At 44.2% G+C, this 22692-nt stretch overlaps 1 protein-coding gene across 25 annotated transcripts in view; it reads right to left on the minus strand.

Annotated features, from left to right (window-relative positions):
• Ncam1 (neural cell adhesion molecule 1) overlaps positions 1-22692 on the minus strand; it is a 300044-nt gene that overhangs the window by 42688 nt on the left and 234664 nt on the right. For 14 of the 25 annotated variants that reach the window (NM_031521.3, NM_001395707.1, XM_017595460.3 and 11 more), the window contains 10 exon segments: positions 252-348; positions 698-882; positions 1306-1456; positions 5763-5792; positions 11687-11829; positions 18059-18231; positions 18615-18732; positions 19806-19943; positions 20488-20631; positions 21500-21718. In NM_031521.3, coding sequence (NP_113709.1) covers positions 252-348; positions 698-882; positions 1306-1456; positions 5763-5792; positions 11687-11829; positions 18059-18231; positions 18615-18732; positions 19806-19943; positions 20488-20631; positions 21500-21718 — 1398 coding nt within the window. 25 annotated transcript variants of the gene reach the window in all.

The raw sequence follows: 22692 nt of genomic DNA on the forward strand, positions 1-22692 counted from the left end.
CTCTCATGTTTCTACTCGTCTCAGGAATCCTAATGTAAGAATCTCTGGTTTTGGAGACTCCACTTTCCTAGATTACTTCACATTCTCTTCAACCTATCCCATCACTGGGTTCTCTCACTCTAAGTGGCTAACAGCATCTGACTCTTCAGAGCCCGATGTCGTCTTCTACCCCTTCACTGGTATCCTTGAAGTGTTTAAGATGGGCTAGCGAGGGCAAGGATGATATGGAAGTTACCAGGAGTGGCTCTTACCTGCTTGAACCAGGATGAATTCCAAGGACTCCTGTCCAATACGGTTCACCGCTGTGCAGTTGTAGTTTCCAAAGTCATTTTCGGAATCAGGGGTTACCTGTAGAAGGATAAAACCCATGGATTACAAGTGTCCCATCGGTGGCCACACTCATCTTTATTTCTTAGATACAGTTAGCAAAGAATACATCTTGTGAGGTACACATTATCTATCCCAGTGGAAGGAGCTCAGTGGCTCATGGAAGAGACACGTTCCACTTCCCAGTGCTAGCCTAGCCACAAGGTCAGGACCAGGAAAGCTGAGGTTGGGCACCTAGAAGAAAGGCTCAGTTTCTTCTCCATTCTATGTTCCCCAGTTCTGGATGTGCCAGAGAAGCAGGAGAAATGATGAATCTCATCCCAGGATCATACAGCCTGTACCACCCTGCCTTTCCCACCCCCAAATTCACCTCCAGATAGCTCGCAGATGGGGTGTTGTAGATCTTGATATTGCTGTAGTTGGAGCTTGGCAGCAACTGGCCATCTCGGAACCAGGAGATTGTGGCACTTGGGTAGGCAAAGACCTCACAGGTGATGTTCACCTGGTTCCCTTCCCAAGTGTACACAGCTACAGGGCCCTGGAGCTTGGGAGCATCTGCAAGGTAAGACAATGACCATTAGAACAGCTACCACTTTCTTGGAACACCCAGAATCTGTCTTCTGGCCCTAGAAAGGTAAGCAGGATCCAAAGCAGAGCTGGTGCCTGGAGCAGTAGAGCTCTGGGAAATTTTAGAATTCATGTTGGAATTCTCTGCTTGAGAAAACTCACAGCATGGGGGTCTGGTGGGCAGTTTGGGGATGATGATGATGATGATGATGATGTTGTGTGTGTGTGTGTGTGTGTGTGTGTGTGTGTGTGTGTGTGTACTTGGGGCCATAACTCTGAAATAGTTGAGGGCCAACAACCTGGGGGAACGAACTAGGTAGAACTTTCTACTGAAGCCGAATCTTATGTCTACTACATCCTGACCCTTTACTGCTCCTCCCTCCTCCCACTCCTTCCCAAGTTATTTCTTACATTGAACTTCAAGGTACATGGACTGGGAGTCCTGGCCGATGGTGTTGCTGGCAGTGCAGATGTATTCTCCAGCATCTGTGTACTGGATGCTCTTCAGGGTCAGGGAGGACACACGAGCATGGCTGCGTACCACCATGTGCCCATCTAGAGTCTGCCAGGAGGAAAGGGACAGCATCAGGCACTGAGATGGGGCAAAGGGCAGGGACAACTAGAGCAGTGTGGGTCTAGGAGACAAGGCTATTGCTTGTCTATGGTCAGTCTCTAGTCCCCTCTCTATGTCAACCTCTAAATTCACATCACCTATTTCATAATGGAGGAGAGTGTGGGAGCAGAGTAGAACCTTGAAAGTAGTTCAAACAGAAAATGGGACCCGGTTGGCTGGGGCCATGGTAAGGTTCCCCAAGACGTAGTTCGAGATGTGTTAAAATGGAAACAAAGACCCTGACTGGCACAGATTCCATCAAGGCATTGTCTTTTACTCTGCTCTTTCCTTCTGGTCTGACTACCACACACAGTTCTACAGTGACTCTGTACTAGGAAATGCCAATGACCCAAATGTAAGAAATGCAAGCAGCGTCTTTCCTATAAATGCCTCTTTCTTGCATGCTTGATGGCAAGACAATTTTCATTCTTAATGTGGAGAAAAAAAATCAAAACTCATGCCCTGCTAAACTGAAACTAACAGAGACTCCTCTAGAAGAAGAGTGCAGAAAGACTCGCAGACTCATCCAGGATCCTTTGCAACAAAGTCTGCATTCATCCCTAGTCTTTGATATTACCATTAGTTTACTGAGTCTCTAGAGTTACAAGCACTGCTAAAGAATGAATCAACACATAATCTCTAGGCAAGAAATATTAGAATATTTGCAAGGGTTTCTTCCTTCGTATTCTAAACAAAAGGGTTGCTAGCTATTGTGTTCCTGGGCCAGACTGCCCAGAAAATTGGTAAACTGAAGAAGGGTCCTATTCTACATAAGCTGGCCCATTAGGTCCATGGCAAGATGCTCAGTAGAGTAGGACAAGAGGGTGTAATGCATCTGCCATGCTATTGGATGTGCTCTTCAGAGAATAAAAGGGCACTTAACCTCAGTTTCTATCAATTAGAAGCTGCCCAGAGGGCAGAACCACAATATCTTTTGCCAGCCAATCCAGGATAAAACAAAAACCAAGCCAAACCCCAAACCGAAACCAAACTGAAAAGGTGTCTCTGGTCTTGTACAGCAATCTCAGCAGACCTATGGCACAGAGTTCATTTCCCCCCAGTAACCTGCACTATTTGGATCAGGTCTACTTCAGTTCTCTGAGTTATATCTGAGACCTAAAATATGCTTCCAACAAGGGAAGGAAGGGACAAAAGGAAATCATCTTTGTTTACAGCTGTGTGTAGCTCTTTCTCTCAGAGATGGATGCCCTGTCAATAGGGGGAGGGACTTGCTGATCAAAAATCTGCATCCTAGGAAGTGATAAGCATTAGTGAGAGGCGACAAGAGCCTGCCCCAGAGAGCCCAGAGAAATGCAGTTTATTGGAGATGCTAGACCCAGGACTCCTTTTCTTATAGGCTGATTGTGGGCCATCTTAGTGGCTACTTTATGTGTCAAACAAAATCTTCACTCATCGGTCTGTAGGAGGGACGCTGAGTTTGAAGTCATTTTTGTTGTTATTTCTAAAAAGTTGGCCGGTTTGCTCATCATTCCTCTCTGCCTAAAGCACAACAGAATTGTAGAGAGAAGGGGCTCCAGGTCCACAGAGGGTCTTGTCAACCTTGGGATGAACTGTGATTCTATGTGACCCCGATCGAGCTTTTCCTGAGACTGCCACACACACAATTCTCAGGGATCCAAGAGGATATTTCCACGTGGAAAGAAGGCAGAGAGAGGCACGCAAGTAGGAGCATTAGCACAAAACAAGACAAGAAACAGCCTTCGCTCAGAAATGTCTGAAGAAGAGCTCAGAGAGGCTACAGGACTATTTTGGCTCATTTAAAAAATCTGCCTACTCGCCTACATTTCCCCGAGTGGAGATTTCTGTCATTTCATGATGCCATCAGACAAGGAGACAATTTCTGCAGGGATTTCCTATTCTGTAGTGGCCTCTGCAAGTTGGATGACGGGGCCCTTTGCCAGATTTGCCGGATATCCAGTCATCTCTTGCAGGTTACAGTGATAAATTGCTGTGTGATTGGGTTGTCTCCTTCTGAAATAATTCCTTCTGGCACAGGGACACACCCATAAGACACTCCAACCAAAGGTCCTGCTGACCACTGTGGCTCCCTTAGAGGGAGCAGCTGAACTTAGATAGAATGAAATAAGAATATTACAGCAAGGAGATTTTTCTCTCACTCTTTGAAAAGATATGTGCGACTCTAATTATGCTCATCAAAAACCAGTTCTCTCCCCCTTTTCCCAGATAAAAGTGCTAAGCCTTTCAAAGCATCCAGAATGAACCTGGCTGCAGCACAATCCCACTGTTCCACTCATCTGGCCTGTGGTCTTCATCTCTGAATGAGTCAAGTAGGGAAAAAATGGAACTTCTGAGACCTGTGGGCAGCATTCACTTAGAAGTCAATTATGACCAAAGTGAAATATTCAAGATAAAAGACACTTCCGGAGAATGGAGTGGGGGGTGTCTGCTCTCCCGGGAGTAAACCTATTATTTCCACTTATAGTGACAATCCATTTAACATCTCCTTAATGCTCCCTGATAAATTTCAGCATCTCCCCCAAGTCAAGCCCAAATCAGAAATGGCAGGGGGAGGCGTACAAGGCAAAGCAGCATAAGATCTGTAGCTGTGGAAGCTGGCCCCATCATTCACCCCTCTTCTCTCCTTCCTGAATGCCAATGGGACCATGATTTTTGGCCAATAAATAGAACACTCAGTTATGACAGCACTAAGTGATTTCAAGGCCACAGGAGGGAAGCATCTCAATGGGGACATATTCTTGACTACAGTCCCCGTGTCACCAACGAAGGAACATTACAGAGATGAACTTAAGATGAACAAGATTTGACCATAGCAGACTGTCCAGGTGTGGGAATGTTCAGGTGCCAGGGGACAGTTGACAACTTTTAAATATTAAGCAGCATCCAATATTTATGTCTATGACCTGAAGACAGGAAATATGCATTCTGAATGGTTACTACCCCAAAAGACTGAGAGGGTACACTCACTCAATTAAAATATAGTCTATTGGACTACTGAATCATCTTCTGTGATAGTATCTTGGGTATTAACACTTCATTTGGAGAAACACAAAAGGGACTTTAACAGAAAGTATTCACAGGTTAGATTTTTGAACCTCATCTAAAGGTGTGTGTGTGTGTGTGTGTGTGTGTGTGTGTGTGTGTGTGTGTGTGTGTCTATGTGGAAATTAGAAGTCAAACCCAGGTGTCATTCTTTAAGAACCTCGTTTTTCAAGAAAGAGTCTCTCACAGGGATCTGGGGCTCCTTAATTAGGTGAGGCTAACTGGCCGATGAGCCCCATACATCCACCTGTTTATTTCTTCTCAGTGCTGAGACTGAAAGCCCACAACACCTTGCTTGGCTTCTAACATGAGTGCCAAGGCTCCATGCCAGGTCCTTGTGCTTGTGTGGCAAGCACTTTACCGACTGAGCTATACCTCCCTAGTTCCAGGGCAACTGGTTTTTAATGTTACTATTGGTCACTCACAGTTGCAAAACCAGGTTTTAAAAAAATGGTGGGCATGAGGACAGGAAGGGTCTTCCAGCACAGCAATGAAATAGAAAGGTTAATGCTTAGCTTTGGTTTTCAACCCGAGTCCCATGTCACCTAACCTAAAGTGAGTGGGCAGGGAAATTGCTAAGGTTAAACACTACTGACTTTACAAAACATAAAACCATTTGTGCCAAATCACCCCAACCTCACAAATGTAATGCTTCATAAAGATAACAGATACACTGAACGATTTGGAGACACCAGTGAAAGATGACTTTGGTGTTGCTTTTGACAGGAAATGTGATGTGAAAGGCCAGTCATTATCGAGTAAGTGAGCAACAAGATGAGCTGAGCTGGAAAGGGAAGGGCTGAGTGGGTGTTAGATCACTCACTCTATGACTTTATGGTCCAAAGCCATAGCCACCAGACGAGAGTTTGAATTTTTTTTTTCTTTTTCTTTTTCAAAATGCCTGGCTTGGGAATTGGGGCAATTTATGTCTATCAATATAATTACCTGGGTATGATTTTACCAGCACCAGCAAGAGAACAAGGTCTCATTTTAGGAAATAATAAAGATTTGCTCCTCCACTCCCAACACAGCTTGCTTGCTCATTCTAAAAAAATGACACTATTGCTAGGTGATGTCTACTGCTATAGACCTAATCTTTAATCTACCTAACGTGCTCGCTAGGTTAGCAAGTCTGGTTATTAACTGTGATGGTGAGAGTTAAACTGAAATGCTTTCAGAGCTAGAGACTGGCTAGTGGTCAGGTAAGCTATACCTCTTGCTTCTCTGGTCGAGTCCACGATGCCTGGAGAGAACAAGATATAAAACACAACAAGAAGGCAGTAAAATGTCACATGTTGCTTTAGAGAACTCACTCTGCATTCCGTGCACATGCAGCTTCTTTTTAATTCAGAAAAAAATTCCAAGGCCCCCTTTCAAGGACAGGTTTATCCCCCAATTTTATTTCAGAAGTTAGCTGTTGTTCAGCTCCACCTCCCACCTTATGCACGTTAAAATGCCTAATTCAAGGTTGAAGGCATCCTAAACTCTACAGATATATGTATCAATACCAGAAGACATATTCAACTCCTCCTATCCTGAACAACTAAAACAGCTTTCATAATATTTGAGGGCACTCAGTTCTTATCAAGTAATCTAGGGTTACTTAAAGAGTAGATTTTCCCCCTCTGAATGTTTTAGACAGATTATCACACATAAACTAAAGCCATTAAATGCTCATGCACCTTACAGTTCAGCATGCATTTAATTAAAAATGATTGTAAAAACAAAAGACAGGAGAGGACAGAACATGGTGCAGAGAGATACAATGAGTGTGAGAGTATGAACTCTTTGAGACTATGGGTCAGGAAGCTTTGAGGAACCTAAATGCTCAGTGATGATACTGAAGCTTTAGTACTTTAAGTCAGAAGGTCCTGGACGGCATTTGGATGGAAGCATGGACCTTCTTTATCCAACACATGCCACTCATGAGAGAGTGAGAAAACTCACACTCACGAAGACTCAGAGAACTTTCTGTTCAGGTATGGTATAGATTTGTTGATTTAACCTGGGTGTAATTTTCTACTCTGTTTTCAAACTCTGAGTCAAAGACATCAGAGCTGTCTTAGTTTTTTTTTCATTGGATAGCATTCCTGACCGAGTGTCCCTGATGTTCAGATGGCAAAGGACACAAAAGGTACTAGGAACCGTGAATGCAAATGAGTTAGCAAACAGTAAGTCCATTAAATGCAAGGCACTTTGGTGAGACAGGGAGAGGGAAACACTGGGTCACATCACGTGATGCTGCAGTGAGGGAGGAAGTGAGAACACAAGAACATGCACAGACCCAAACCATGGTGGCCCAACACGTCAGCTAGAGTTGCCAGTTCTACAATGCTTGAAAGCTTATTTGTCACATGCCAGGGCTGTGTCAATCAAGACTTCTGTTTTTTTTTTTTTTAAATGGGGCCACATCATATAAGGTTGTTTATTTTCAAATTGGATTCTTCAGTGTCTCTGTCCCAAACTACCAGCATTTGGTGGCTTTTAAAATAAGCTGATGCTAGGGACATACATTTCTAGTAGCCTTATTCTTTCTTCTGTGCCTGGTGGAATGTAGTAAATGCCTGTCTTGACTCTAACAATCTGGTGGTGTGGCCCACTTAAAGGCAATCTTATGCTCAAATCTATATATGTAGGAAATAAATCAGGCTGTGATTTTTATGCTGTAGATGTTGTTAGCTTTTGGTTGTTTCAATATGTCTTTTTGTTGATACATACACATATCTAGTAGTTTATATGTATGTAAGTTAAAGCAAAGCTCTTCTACACTCATATTATGCATTTTCTATGTACATCTGACCATAGCTTAGACAGATCAGGGGTCTGATCCTACTATGCAAAATATTTCCTGACATTTGAAAGTGGGTGCTTGACTTGCACCCAATCAGGAATTCTCCCAAGTGAAAAGAAAGGCTGGGCTTCAAAAGAATTCAGAATGTCAAAAGGTTGCTCTTACTTGACACTCTGCCAGCCCAAGACTCAAGGGTTATGAGGTACTTCTCACGTGTCCTGTCTGTCTCTCCTGATCTTAGCTCCCTACCCTTCTCTCTTTCCTTAATAATAGTGAAGGATGCATAGTCTTCCTATAGAGGCATCTCCAAGGCAGAGATGTTCTAACAGCAAGTGATGGATGTCTTTTTCTCTGCCAGCAATTGAGTGAGATCCCTGGGTCTCACTCAATGTGTAACACCCAGACACCTGGCAATATTTAAAATGAATCTGTATAGAATGAGGAATGACACAAGACAGATGTGTAACTTTCTAAAGTATCACAAACACCTGCACACACATGTGAAGACTAACCATACTGATATTCATTTTCCTCAGGCTACCAATGATTGCTGAGAAATACATAAACTTTTGGATATCTGACCTACCTCACTGATATTAATGATCCAAACAATCACCCTTATCTTAGCTACTAATAGTTGCTGACCTAATCCAACTCTACTTGCTGAAGCTTAATGGATTGATGAGACGCAATCCAGAAACATGATCAGGGGTGTGGTGTGACTATACTCTTACTGAATTAATCCCATCTTTCCTTTTATAAGGAAGAACGGTTCTGATGTCTATTAGTAATTGTGGGTAAAATCCTTGCCTCCCTCTTCCAATGAGAAGGGAAACATTGTTGTCACTCAATGATGTGAAAGACAGGGCTGCTCTAATCTATTTATACTTCTTGCTGAACCTCCAACAAGAGCTACCAGGATTACACGGAAGCACTGTTGTGCCATGACATTGAGTCCATCACTTTCTGAGCCACGGACTCGGAAGGAATCTGAGGTTTCTGAACTTGGACCTTGTCCTAGTCAGTATTTCCATCAGTAACTCAAATATTTTGAATAAGGATTCACCCAAGTCTGGAAGCAATGGTAACATGAATGTTAGCTGAGCGCTCCATTGGGAAAGCTACTCTATTATCTGCACTTGAACTTCATGCTTAGCTCTAGGGTCACCATTGGCTGTTCTACCTCATTACTTTTAACAGGCAGACATAACATGAGTGGAGTCATCTGAGAGGATGTACTCCAACTTCCAGACTTGTGAGTAAAGTTCCCTTGAACAGTCAATCCTAATTGAAAGATGGTCTGATACAGTAGCTCTCCAGCCAGGGACTGTTTCGGTCATGCTTACAATTGGCCACTGGTATTTGGGTTGGGGTGAGAAATATCAGATAACTTGCAATACACGGGGCAGTCCCAGTGAAGGGAGAGCCCTAAATGGCCAAATGACTGTGGCCCAGAAACAAAGCTGCAACAAATGAAGTACATGTAAAATCCTGCATAGTTGCTTAAGCAGTCAATTTCATGAGACCAGGACAGGAGATAAGTAACCTAAAGGCAGTTCATGTATAGACCTACATAGTCCAGGTGACACGATATGACAAGACTCAAGAGCTAATGCTACTTTGACTACATGGTGGTATCTGTTCAGGTTACTGGGGGAGGGTAGGATTTTGTTGGGTGCTAGTGAAGTGATACTCTTGAGGTATAGGACAGCTACCGGGGTGGAGGATGTGGAAACTGTGACATATGAGAAACAGTGGAAAATTCTGTGTGTGTGTGTGTGTGTGTGTGTGTGTGTGTGTGTGTGTGTGTGTGTGTTAAAGGAAGTTTCAGTGACTCAGACTTGAGTGGCAGAGGTGGAGGGTTTAGAGCAGTGGAAGGAGAAAGGAAGCCCCTTGTGATAGTGTAACTATCATGTGTCAGACTGACGATGAGTGACCTGACAGGGATGCTAGGAAGGGCGCCAGGTGGGACCACATAACCCAACACCATCTCTTAGCCTGCAGTTCAATGGGACTTACCTCTCAAGGGGTTTATTTATTTCACTCATTAGATAAACTGGTACCCTGTGACCTGTCTGGCAAAGTATCCTGGGCTTTATTCTCTTCCACGCCCATGATTCAGTGGTACAAGTGATTTCCACACATAATTATATGGAATGCAAATTTAGGTGGGAAAGAATGGGAGCAGAGGTTGACTTAGTGAACAGGATTGTGCTCACAGACAGACCGTGTTTCACCATTTCTAGCCATCTACAATATCAGATTGGCACCAAGCCTCTTTGATGTCAATATTTAATAAGTGGAAGTGGCAAATGTTTACCACCTAGGAGTTTAAGCAAATACATTAATGTGGCAGCATCGTGGACCTATCTGGAAGACTTGTTCTGACACTGGCTCATGCTATGGAAATGCCACTTCAAGCAAACCTGAATGTAGTATACAGTAAAAGAAGCTGTGATCTGTGCTGGAATTGAATAACTATCTCAGATCAAGACAGATGATCGATAGAAAAAAACTGAATTGTTAAAAAGAAAAAAAAACCAGTCCCAATTGGGCTTGAAATGCTCTTTTTCTATAGCTCCGGTCTCAATATTTAGGGAAATGAATACTTATAAGTTCCTAGCTATTTATTATCATTTTATAAAAATGAAATCTTAGATATAGGCCATAAGTGCCAACCTATTAAAGCGAACCCCAAGTAGGCACAAATCTTTGTAATCCTTCTTGTCTAGTTTAACTATTGAGCTATTTCTAGAAAAGGCACAGAACTTAAAAACGTCGTTCATCTGAAATAAATGTTTTTGTCCTTCACTGTAGGTCAGGGATACACACTGGGTCACTTGGACAAATCTACTTTGAAATCTATTCTAAAAAGATGGGTCAAGCAGTGGCCTTGTGGATTAAGCCCTGAAATGTACATTGGATCCACGCAACACACAAAGGGAGCCAAAATCTTAGCTGGTGATTTCATCAGTGTCGATAAAGAAATTATCAAAGTAAACACCTCACTTCTTAATTTAGCTGACTTTTGCAGATCAAACAGCATATGCAAGTTTCAAAAATATTTAGCAGTTCCTCAGTTGAGTCTTTTTGTTAAATTGGATTCAACTCTGGGTATAAAATGTGCAAAAAGAGGAATGGGATATTTGAAGCGATGCTTTCTGTCCCTTTAGATTTTGCTTTGTTTTCTGTTACAGAAGTCAATTCCTCAAATGCAAATTCCAGCTTTAGCCCTGCTACTTAATTCTATCCCTTTTGGCTTTATTTCAGTTTGTTTCTAGAGATTTCCTTTGGCTAGGCAGAAGTGTACATATCTATCATGGTTGACATTCTGGTTCAATAGGCGATCCATTATACATATTTTTTCAGGCTGAGACTATTACTACTGAGTAGATAGCTAAGCTTTGGCCAGCTAAAAGGAAGCCTATTCTACAGGAAAGGCAACATGATACTGAAGAGGTGTCACAGAAATGATGTATTTTTCCTTTAGGAAGTGCTTCTGATTGAATTTAGGGCTGTGTGTTCCACTGTGTTGCTCATCCTAACAAGATCTCCACAGCTCTCCAAGGCAGCCCTTTCTTCTTGATTCTCAGCCTGCTCCATAGCAAATGGTGCATGATATGGTATGGTCACCTCCATATTTATATATTGCCACCAGTAAAGATGGCTTTCCAGTGGCTCTACGCACCTTAAAGCTAAATGTCCTCAGTCATTTTAACTTGCCAGGGATTTACTACCATGTTCTTAAACTTTGGTGCATATATCACAGAACCCAGGGATAAGAACCATCATCTAGAAACTGCTAATTATTTTTGCCTTTAGAACAAAATGGAGTCCGAATGTGACCAAGAATACAGGCAGACACAAAGGCAACCAAGCTTTTGTGCACAGAGTGCATACAGCATGAGTATATGAGACGCGAGGAAGAGAATTAATAGACTCATCCTGATCCCTGTTGTTTCTGAGAGATACTTTTCTGGGTGTACCTGAGCTGATGAAAATATCACCTGGTGCCCCAGATTCTTGCTTGTCCTGGTTCCTCACAGCTCCACAAGCCTGGGTCAGAAATTCACTATTGCCCCCCTTCCAAGAACATCTAACTTGACCATGCCGCTACCCATATGGCCCTGATTATCGATACAGGGGACAGTGCCCATCCCATTGCAAGAGGGTGTTGAGTAGACCACAACCAGGTAGGCTGGAGGAGGGAAACTGCAGGACCAGCAGTGGCTATGAATGACCCCCATCCCATTTTCCCACGTGCCAAAGGGAACTGGGCATGGGGTAGACTTGAGGTGCTTCAAGTCTGCATCCCATACCCCTGAGACTCTTGGGCGACGTTGTACCTTTTCTTCACTGCTGATGTTTCGGGTGGACGTTCTCCAGGTGATGGAAGGAATGGGGTCTCCGGAGGCTTCACATGTCAGAGTGACTTGCTCCTCTAGTTCCATGGCTGTCTGATTCTCTACATAGGTGATTTTGGGCTTTGCTGAAAAAAGAAAAGAAATATTTTGGTGACTTATCTGGTTATCTAGCTTTAGGGATTTAAGGGACAATAGGCACCTACTTAAAGAGTTTTCTTATTTACTAAATGTAAGGTGCAACTGTAAATATAGTAGGAGACACAGACCTGCCAAGGGTTCTGGCAACACTGAAATGACAAGCATCGACACATTCTCTGGGATATACAGACAATAAGTGCTTGAGTTCTGCTCCAGAAGAAGGCTACCTTGGCTCAAGCCTTTACATAGCAATGGCTTGGGGCTGGAGCATGAGGTTCCCAGCAAACCTGGATGGAATGAAGTCCTTCTAAGTCCAGAAAGCATCTCAAAGAAAAGCAAAAGGGTAAATGGAGAGGGAGGGGGAAGGAGGGATAGTGATGGTGGATAGATAGATGATAGATAGATAGATAGATAGATAGATAGATAGGCAGGCAGGCAGGGAGGCAGACAGACAGACAGACAGATATAGGTAGGTAAGTAGATAGACAGAGATAGGTAGGTAGATAAGTAGATAGACAGAGATAGAGGGATAGATAGGTAGATAGATAGGTAGGTAGGTAGGTAAGTAGATAGACATAGATAGGTAGGTAGATAGGTAGATAGATAGATAGATAGATAGATAGATAGATAGATAGATAGATAGATAGATAGATAGATAAATAGATGGAGAATGTTTTATGGACAAACTTCAGCCACTGGGAATGTACCCACAAGCCACTGAAACTCAAGGGTAGAGTTTTATCAGAGCCACGGAATGGTCACCAAAGCCCAAGAAGGTTAATCTAGGAGGAATTTTAGAGTGGATAAAACCTCAAGCAGAAGCCATTTCGGAAGCTTTTGTCACATGCTGCAGGGTAGGCTGACAGCAGGGTGGGGAGAAGCTGAGCTCAGTTCATTTTCCAAATGTTTGGAGTAATGCAAGGAGCACATGCATTCCAACGCTGAGTGAAATGTGAAAACATTAGGCAAAATTGAATTTTCCTAATTTAAAACAATTATACTCAGAAATTGCTGAACATTCCATAGGAGAGAACAGATAAGTCTGCACAAATAACTTATTTTACTACTAGAGAGAAAGGCGAAGTAAGAGAGACACAAGGCCAGGATGACAGGTGGCTTTTGAAATCACTACAGTTCCTTTATATCTGAATTCATAGTCACTGCAAGTCAGTTAAAAAAATATGTTCTAACGACACATGTCTTGAAGTCTTCCATGAAGCTTCAACAATAATAGATATCAGTGACAAATGGCCCCGTGTCCAGATCAAATCACCTGAATGGTACAAGTGATATGAGCAAACTGTTTTCTCCTGGCTGGTACACAGACAAATGTTATTCCAGGATGTTTTCCACTCTGCAACAGCCCTGCCCACTCCTGTGTCAAGTTTCTGGGAGCCCTGCCTGAGGAGAGTCCCTGGACCTTCTCCTTTAGCCCGCTGGTGGTCTCTTGAAGCAGTCACAAGCACTGCTTCAGTTACAGGGATCAGGTAAACAAGATTTCTGCCTTCCACCGAATTTGCCTCTGCTCATGGCACCATGAGATGTCAGGATCACTAGCACAGACTTACATTATCTTGCAGAGGCAAGGCTAAGTTTTCAGAAGGACCCACAAAGAACAGCAATGGGAGCTCTCAGCCAAGGAAGAATACAGCACTTAAGGAAAGGAGCCCTAGGCTGCTAACTAGGGAGGGCTCCACAGGACAGAGCAGGTCCCTATCATAGGTGTCATTCGGTTTTAACCACGACAGTTTCTGCTGCAGTGATGTTCTTTACATACTGACCGCTACCCTTTCTGAAGCCATCAGAGGTCTGATCTCTTCTTTGTTACCCAAGGTGTAGATCTCTTTCCTCTTCAACATCATTAAGCTTTGGTATTGCTGAGCAAACCTTCCCAATCTACCTCAGGGATGGCCCAGGGAACCACTCCCTAAGGGAAGGGATAGAGAGCAAAGAAAATCTCCTAACCAGCTGGTCCCTTTGTACCAGGCTCTCTGACCCTCATACTAGTTGTCTCAACCAATGGAGGAGAGACCAACAGGAAGAGGAGGTGAAGGTGGATTAGAAGGTGGAAAGGAGAGAGAAAAGAGAGAAGCGGGAGTTCAAGAAGGCTGGACGAGCTCTCCTTGTGGCATTGAGGAGGACCCTGATTCTGGGTCTGATGCAATTGCTACAGGTCCATGATTTTCTTGCTGACCTCGCTAAGAGCCCAGTCATTTCTCTTTTGCTTGCTCCACTGTACTGTCTAGAGAACACTCTAGTAGTATTGGGGGAAAATGGTAGTGCATGTGTGAGATACATGGGGAGGGGTGTAGGGATGCAGGGATGCAGGGATGCAGGGATGCAGGGATGTATTTGTTCATTCAGGATGAAGACTGGGGAGACAAATACTGTCTTGCCTGGTTCTTCATCCTATTTTCTCTTTTCCTTCTCCTGGGCCTTATCCATCCTGGTCCTTCTCCCATGGCCCCAAATGACCCTTCATTTGCTACCTGTCCTTCCTGCCTCAATCAATCATTGCCACCAAAGGGGCCTGGAGGAGGATCAAGAGCGCTTCTCCTCTGGCCATGCTGGAGCTGGGTATGTTTTGTTCCACATATTAACCACTGTATTATGAACCTATGCAGTTGCACAATTGCAAAGCAGGGGTCATAAAGCCTGGCGATAGTAAAATGTTCCTGGACATAAAAAACAACCCAGAAATGAATTCTAAATCAAACGTGTAAGGAATCTAAGTTGCTTCTGGCAGCGTTTACCCATGATGCATCATGTGAAGTCACTGCCGCCTTGGTTCTGAACACTGGGCATGTATATGCTGTCCCACCACACAACGCCAACAAACACTGGCTGCAAAGCCTCGGCTCAGATTCAAGACTATTGTAAGTTATGAATTGTAGTGTTTTTACTACACACGCAAAGTTTTCTGCTCTTACAGAAACATAATGGCTTAATTATGTAAAACAGCAACTTCAAATATTTTCCTCCCATCATCCCTCAGCATGTAAGTATCAAATTAGTGTGTCTTTCGATAGTATTGTGTTAGAATGCTTGATTTTAAAAATTGCTATTTGAGTTGCTGACATTGAGTTTTGCAGAAAAATTATTCAATGAGTTTTGGCTTGGAAATGGAGACAGAATTTCCAACAATTTCTGAAATGGTCCTAAACAAATTTCTGCCATTTTGTACTGTGTATTTATGCAAAGTAGTGTTCTCAGCCTTGACGATTATAAAACAAAAAACACCAAGCAACTCTGAAGAACACTGAAGACATTCTGTGTCCAGTCATACCAGATATTCAGCCAAGATTTAATTCTTTATTAAATAAACAAGTATGCCCATCTTTTGGTATGCAAATGTGATTTCAGATTTCAATCAGTGGAAAATCATGTGCACAAAAACCATCGTTTTCAAATAAGACTGTTTAAATATTTCTCAGGTAAAAAAAGGCTTGCAAGTGGGAAACATCTAGAGAACTCATGAGCAGCATGGTCTCTCTCTCATATTCCCATCCATTCCCTAGGCCACGCGGATTCAGCACAGCGGCCAACTGGCTACACACAGATGTAGCCACCACTGCTATCCCTGGGTATGGACAGAGAAGCCAACATCATGGCTCCTTCTAAGAAGCACCTGTGCTCTCCGTGACATCTGTGGAATAGGAAGAATAACTGAGCTACCTCAAAGGGCTATGATGAGGCTAGGAAAGTATGGTTTGTGGTTCTGTGGCATAAAGTAGAATAAATGCTCCCTCCATGCTGGGTACTGATATTATTACTGTATGGGGCAATGCTTTAAACGTTTTCCAGAGATGACTGAGGCTAACTTGATCCCAGGATCATCTCCCTAGGACATGGGTCATGCTTCAGTCAAATGAACTAATGGCTGTTCCTTCAATTACTCAACTGCTTCTGCTGTCCTTGGTGCTGGAGGCATAGGTGTAAGCCAAACAAGCAGAGGTCCTGTCCACAGTTGTTCACGTGCAACACAAGTATCTTTTTTTTCCAACTCTGCCTAAGGCAAGTACTGCCTGAAGCACTTGTCCCACCGTTGTATATTTCAAGCTGTGCATCAGTTTGATGACTAACTGATGCCACACAGGATAGGAAATCTTTTCCTATAAAGCATCCTCATGCTGTTGCTATGGAGTCAGTATAGGGGGCTGTCATTTAAAATGTCAGTATTGGACATCTACACATGCCTGCAAATCTACTGACGGGAATAGACTCCAGGAAATTTTATTTTAAACTTGGCGATGACTGGATTCACAGCATTCACTCAAATGGATACTGCCGATTGACACTAATTATTCTCTTTTGTATGTTTCTATGTTTATCGCTATCTTGATTCTTCTCACAGTCCAACTCTTACTTCTCTGTCCAGCCATTTTATCTGGCTGCAAAGGTACTTGGATATTTCTTAAATGAAGGGACAAATTAGCAGATGCACCTGCCCTTCTCTATAATCTAGAAAACAGAATGATAGGGGTGGGGGAGATTAATCTGAAATATAGAGAAAACAGCATCAACAATGGTTTTTAATGGGCTGGGAAGACAGATCATTCAGTAAGGTATTTGCTTTGCAAATATGAAGATATTAGTCTGAACCTCAGAACCACATAAAACATAGTTGGCCATACCTATATTCCCAGCCTGAAGTCAGGCTGATCCCTGAAGTTAGCTGCTAGATAGCCTAGCTGAATTAGCAAGCAACAACTTAAGGAGACCCCTGTCTTTCTAAAGAAGGGTATGGCACTTGAGGACACCTGAAGTTGACCTTTGGATTCCATCCTTATGCACATCCATGTGCAGCTACGAACACATATACACATAAGCATGTGCACACACATATGCACATATGCACGGTTTTCATGAAGTTTCATGTTCTTTTTATGTAGAGCCTATTCGTAGACCCAAATGTCATCAATGAACAAAAGAGACTCATCTGCGATTATCGGGGCTATTGGCATTTAAGCACCCGATATTTTCAAAGCGTGTTTACATACAGTCCTCCCCATCACGACGAAATAAGCAGGTCCCAACACTGGCTCCTAGGTATATATTTTAACAAGCTGGGAGGAACAGGTACCAGAGAGGTCTCTGCAGCCTCTATCTAACCAGCATGGTCTACAATGCAGTAGTTTAACTGTGCTTCTTAGACAAATAAGCCAAGGCCTTTCAGAGCCAGTAGGGTACACCTCTCTTTGCAACAAATCCCTTTTTGCACAAGGAGGCCCCAAACACATTTCAATTCTGAAACATCTGGAAATTTGAAGACAAAGTGGATGGAGACATGAAAGTGTCTTTGGTGACTTTCTATGACACTGGCACACAGGCCAGAAGAGGAGGGTAATAAAAGATGAGACAACCAGCCAGACACTGATCTTTACTAAGGCATCGTGAGTCTGGAGCTATGTAGAGGATAAAGCAGTACCTAAGACAGCTGCTATGCCCCCAGTACACATTGTATGATGATGGGGACTGAAGATAAATAACCTTTCAAATGAACTTGTGAAGAGGATTAGTTCAGGATCTTTCAGGCGTATGGAGAAGACACGGTGCGTCCTGAGGCGGTCAGTAGGGTGGTGGCTGGGATAGGGGAGGCAATGTCAGACTGGTGAGGGAAGGATTCATGGGGAAGATGTGTGTGAGCTAAAGTCTGCATAAAGATAACAAGAAGGCTGCACAGAGTCGGTCTGTCTTAGGGAAGGATACTTTAAGCAGAAGAGCCTCAAAGGCAATGTCTCTGGTATAGGGAATTAGCTCTTTCTGAGGCAGAGACAGAAAGGAGGCTGGTGTGGTTGGAAAGGCTTCTCTGAGGAGCAGAGGGAGTGAAAGCTGGGCCTAGAGTCCAAGGCAGGAGCTGGGGTACTAGCACTGGGTCATGGGATTAGTCTGGTGCTTACTTTGGTTGCAAGGGATCTTGAAAGGAGGATTGGCATGAGGTACTCTGGCTATCACAAGTAGACAAGACTTATGGTAGTCAAGCTGGGGAGCAAGGAGGCAGCTCAGAGATTGTGTGTTGTTGAAGTTGGGCTCCCTGGTTTCCCAGACTGGGGGTTTAGATGTCAGAGAAGGCAGCTAATGGTTGTTTCATTATGCCATGAAACAATACCATGCATGCCATGGTATTGTGGGTGTGCCTTTTTGGTGGATAGAATGTGCCGAGTGGGAGGAACTGTGGCTGAACAGTGGCCCTGACATCCACTATCCTGTACCTACCGAAGACCTTGAGGTGGATGGAGGCATCCTGCTCGCCAGCCTTGTTCTCAGCGATGCAGACGTATTCGGCTTCGTCATTTTTGTCCACATTCCTGATGGTCAGCTCCGAACTGTCGTCACTGAAGATGTGCTTCTCGTCATCTTCCTCCTCATTCTCTATGGGTTCCCCATCCCTACACAGTGCAGAAATGCAAAGGGTGATGATTCTGAATGTGGGGTGAGGAGGAGCATTTCTGATCAGTTCCCACAGAATGCAGAACGTGCAAAGGGGACAGGCTCAGTCCACACAAAAGGGAAAGACTTCTGAGTAGCATCTCCTGTTATATGCCTCTTATGCCTCTCCCCTGATCTTCTGAGCATGTGCAAATGCTATCACTAGAACTCAGAAAGATTTCACAGAACTGGCACCAAAAGCTACACCTGCGTCTGCTCTCACGGGTCTGAAAATGAAAAAATAATCAGAGCCCACACTCAGGCCTCTGAAAACCCCACAGGCAGCAGGATTATGGATTGCTTTCTCTTCTCACCCATGACGAGGCACAAGCCAGTTTCTTACTTTGTCCAGCTCATGGTGGGCTCTGGGAAGCCATCGGCATCACACACCAGGGTGACAGACTGGCCCAGGTTGGCAGTGGCATTCACGATGCTCTGTCTGGCCTGGACAGTGGGTGGTACTGAAAGAAAGAAGGATGTCAGGGATGGTTGTACAAATCTTAAAAGAACCCAATGGCCCCGAGAAGAGGCATTTGGGGGTCCTCAGTTGGCTGCATCACCACCTAAGCATTAACAGTCCTGGAGGTCTACAGTGTTAGTAAAAGGCATCTAAACTCACATGGTGTTCTAAATAATTAATGTAAACCGAACTAAAATTTGCCCACAAACGTGCATTATTGTTTTTAAGAGTTCAGCCCCGATATTGCGTCTTGAACTCATGTTCATGTGGTATTTGATTTACAGCGGCTCTTTGTTGGGATATATTTTCTCAATCAATATATATTACAATGTACACAATGTATACAGCTAGGAGGGTTGGTGGGACTTGATGTTCAAAGGAGCTCTGCTCTCCATACTGGCAAACATAAAGTGCAGTTCCTGTTGGTTGCCAGGTTGCTATGCTTCCAAAGGATATCAGCTCAGCAGGGTGACATTCTGTGCGACTGTCAAAAACAACTTGGTGCCCAAGGTGCTTCCACCAAAGGAGTGAGAGGGAGAAAGCTTGGCAAGAAAACACCTATCAATAACCAAAACGATTCAGATGTGATTTACTTATGTTCCTAGCACTGACATTATAATTTCCTGTAAGCATCTTGCAAATGTCAGATCGATGCTACGGGTGTGTTTATTTGACACTGCAAATTAAGATTAATAAGCCCACGGACCACGATGCTGACTATTCTGAGACCTGAATTGATTGCAGTATTTTCTCTGCCTATCAAACCAAGGGGACTAACTTCCTAATGATGGTAACATCAAGGACACTGGGGATGAAGGATGGTTTATTAGCAGAATGGGGAGTTTTTAGGTCTGCTAGATAACGCAGGGCATTTGATATATACAACACTGAGGGGGGGCACCAAAGACAAGTGAGGTAAGAAGAAAATGTCCCCCTCTCAGGGGTTGTGATAGTGGGGAAGCATTCCCCTGAGATGAGACAGAACAGATCTATACCCAAAGGAAGTGGAAAAGAAGGTCCCCATCAAACCCTGGTTGTAGTAATTGAGAGAACAGGAAGGGAGGATCTCCTCACCATTCACAATGACCTGAATGTCCTTGAAGTTGATCTCCCCCCGGGCCAGGATCCTGCCTTCACAGCGGTAAGTGCCCTCATCTGTTTTCTTGATGCCTCGGATCTGCAGGTAGTTGTTGGATAGGACTATGAACCGGACTGGAAGAGACAAGAGGCAGGTTCATTCAAGGTAAGTCCAGGAACTCCCCAATAAGGCAAGGGGCTGAGCCTCCTGCTACCGCCTTCTACTCAATTTGCATTTTGTTATTTTTGAGACAGAGTTTCACAATGTACTCCACCTGGTCTGGAACTCACTATGAAGCCTAGGTTAGCCCCAAACATGCAACTATTCCCCTGTTTCAGCTTCTGTATGCTGGAATTACAGACACATGGTACAACCTGGCTATCTCGTCTTTTCATCCTTCCTCTGGTGTTATGGTGTTAGCTTTTAGGCTGAAATGAGCAAAGACAAACCTGGCCCTGAAATACAGATGAGTCAGTCTGGGGATGGTGCATCTGTCTTTTGCTTTGGAGAGACAAGCAGGTGCTAGAACATACTAGTTACAGATACACATCTGTTTAGGATCCAGAAATTGCATGTGAGTTCCGGGGCCCTGAGTCTGCATTTAGATGGAAGGCTGCAGGGCCTGTGTAGGGGTGGGAACTAAGGGGACCCAAGGGCTCATGGGAACTCAGGTCTTACCATCTTTTTTCAGGATGACATCTCGGCCTTTGTGTTTCCAGATGATGGTTGGGGGCAGAGAGCTGACCACATCACAGACAATCACAGCATCTTCCCCTTCCTTAAACTCCTGTGGGGTTGGCGCATTCTTGAACATGAGCTTCTCTGAAAGACAGAGGGAGGAGCATAGTGAGGAAAAATAATACCTTTGCAATAGAACTCTGATGCTGGGATCTCAACCCTAGGGCGGTTTCCACACATAACTCAGCAGTATAAGAGGAGCTCCCATTCAGCACTGGGTCATGGACCGAGATAGAACAGCTAGCATTGAGACTGGTCTATGGAAAGGAATGGGCTCCTCCCATGCAGTGACGATGGGCAAGCATAGTAATGAGCACTGCACCTAGCCTACAGGACGGTAAGGGTCATTGATTATTTCTGGTCTCCCACTCTGAGCTCACGTCATCTTTCTTGTAGCAGAAAAAGTTCTGAAGAATGAGAGCCAACCTCAAGGCAGTAAATGCTATGATAATCAACATTAACTTACCATGACTTCAGTCAACACGATGCACAGTAGAAGGCAGTGAGCTGTCACTGCCAGGCCAGCCTTCCCTGGCCGTGAGAGCTACCCTCCCCAGCAGCATCAAGTGTTCACATATAATACTCCATCTCACTAGACCATTGGCTATATCACTAGCAATGTAGTGGGATAAGAGGCAAAGACCTGAACCATGTGTCTGTCATTGTCACTTAGAAGGCACAGGGGGAACTGATGCTATCCCTCTGGGAACTGTGTCATTTCTGGAGAGTGGAAGACAGTGTGTATGTAGGGACAACTGGTGGAAGCCAGCCTTACTGGTTCTGGGCTGATCACCGACCATTTGAGAACATATCAGATCTCTTAGGAACTCAGACAGAGAAGGAATCACCAGGCCCTTACTAGTCCTCCTAGTGCCTTCTCTCTGCCTTTACTACCCACCCATGTATCTTCCTAACACAGGTGGGAGTGGAGGGTACATATGAGGGCTCTTACGGAAGATCTTCACATTGACAGTGGCCTCGGACTGGGTGCCGTCTTCAGCGGTGACCACGCACTTGTAAATGCCGGCATCATCAATGTTGGCGTTGTAGATGGTGAGGGTAGAGGAGTCATCATCGTTCCACACCACTGAGATCCGCTGCTGGTTTGGGCTCAGTTTCTCCCCGTTGGGGGAGAACCAGGAGATGTCCTTATCTTTGGCATCTCCTGCCACTAAGGAAGAAGAGATAATTTTCAGAGCACAGAAAATGGGAAGATTAAGCCTTTCTGGGAAGTCCATGGCTACCTAGGAAGAGCTCCTGGGAGGCAAAGCTGGGAAAGCTGGAAAGAGACCTCTATCATGAAGCACTTTGCAGCTCTGCTTGTTGTCTGTTTAATTCTACACATAGCATCTCTTAGAGTTGAATGAACTCACCCGCTACTTGTGCACATAGTATTTTTTTTAGGTTCATGTCCTTGAGGAGGGAAACAATATTTGCTATGAACCCACTGCACCCCATACATTAAGCTAGGAATGAATGTGTAAGTAAAGGGGGTTGGTTTATCTGAGCCCTGAGCTCCAGGGCCTAAGCTGGCCTGAACCAACTGATCAGGATGAAAGGGGTGGAGACTGTTCAATTTCCGAGTTGAAGTGAAGAGAAACTGAGTAATCCAAGAGTTAAGATTCCAGCCACTTCGAGCTGTAGCAACTCTGTTCAAACTGGTATGAATGATAGATATTCAAATGCCTGTTCCTTCAGTCAACCTCTAACGCGCTCTGAGAAGACAGAACATCGGCAATGCCTGCTCTCTCTGGGGACCTGTGAGGGGGCACTCAGCTACCTAGAGGGCAGGCTGGGTCCCGATTAACTGCTCTCCAATCTACTACTCCTTCTTTGATTTGCTACCTGTATGGGGGCACCAGCCTGCACTGCCTAACCCCGTACAGATGTGTGGTATGGAAATGTAGTGTTCCTTTCGGGGCCCATCATGTTTTCAATAAATATCACAATTTGCGAGCTGTGCTGTGGGCACTAAGGCTGTATCTTCAGATCACTGAAACTGCTGTAATGACACCAGAGCTGGAGCAAATGTACTCAGCAGCCATAGTCCCCTGGTCAGATGCAAATCATGGTGGCAGTTAGAGCTCCTTGCCACTGAAAGTAGCTTGTTAAATGCCACAGCCTACACCTAGCTCAGTTCATTCC

This window comes from Rattus norvegicus, chromosome 8, assembly GCF_036323735.1.
Source record: "Rattus norvegicus strain BN/NHsdMcwi chromosome 8, GRCr8, whole genome shotgun sequence".
NCBI lineage: Eukaryota > Metazoa > Chordata > Mammalia > Rodentia > Muridae > Rattus > Rattus norvegicus.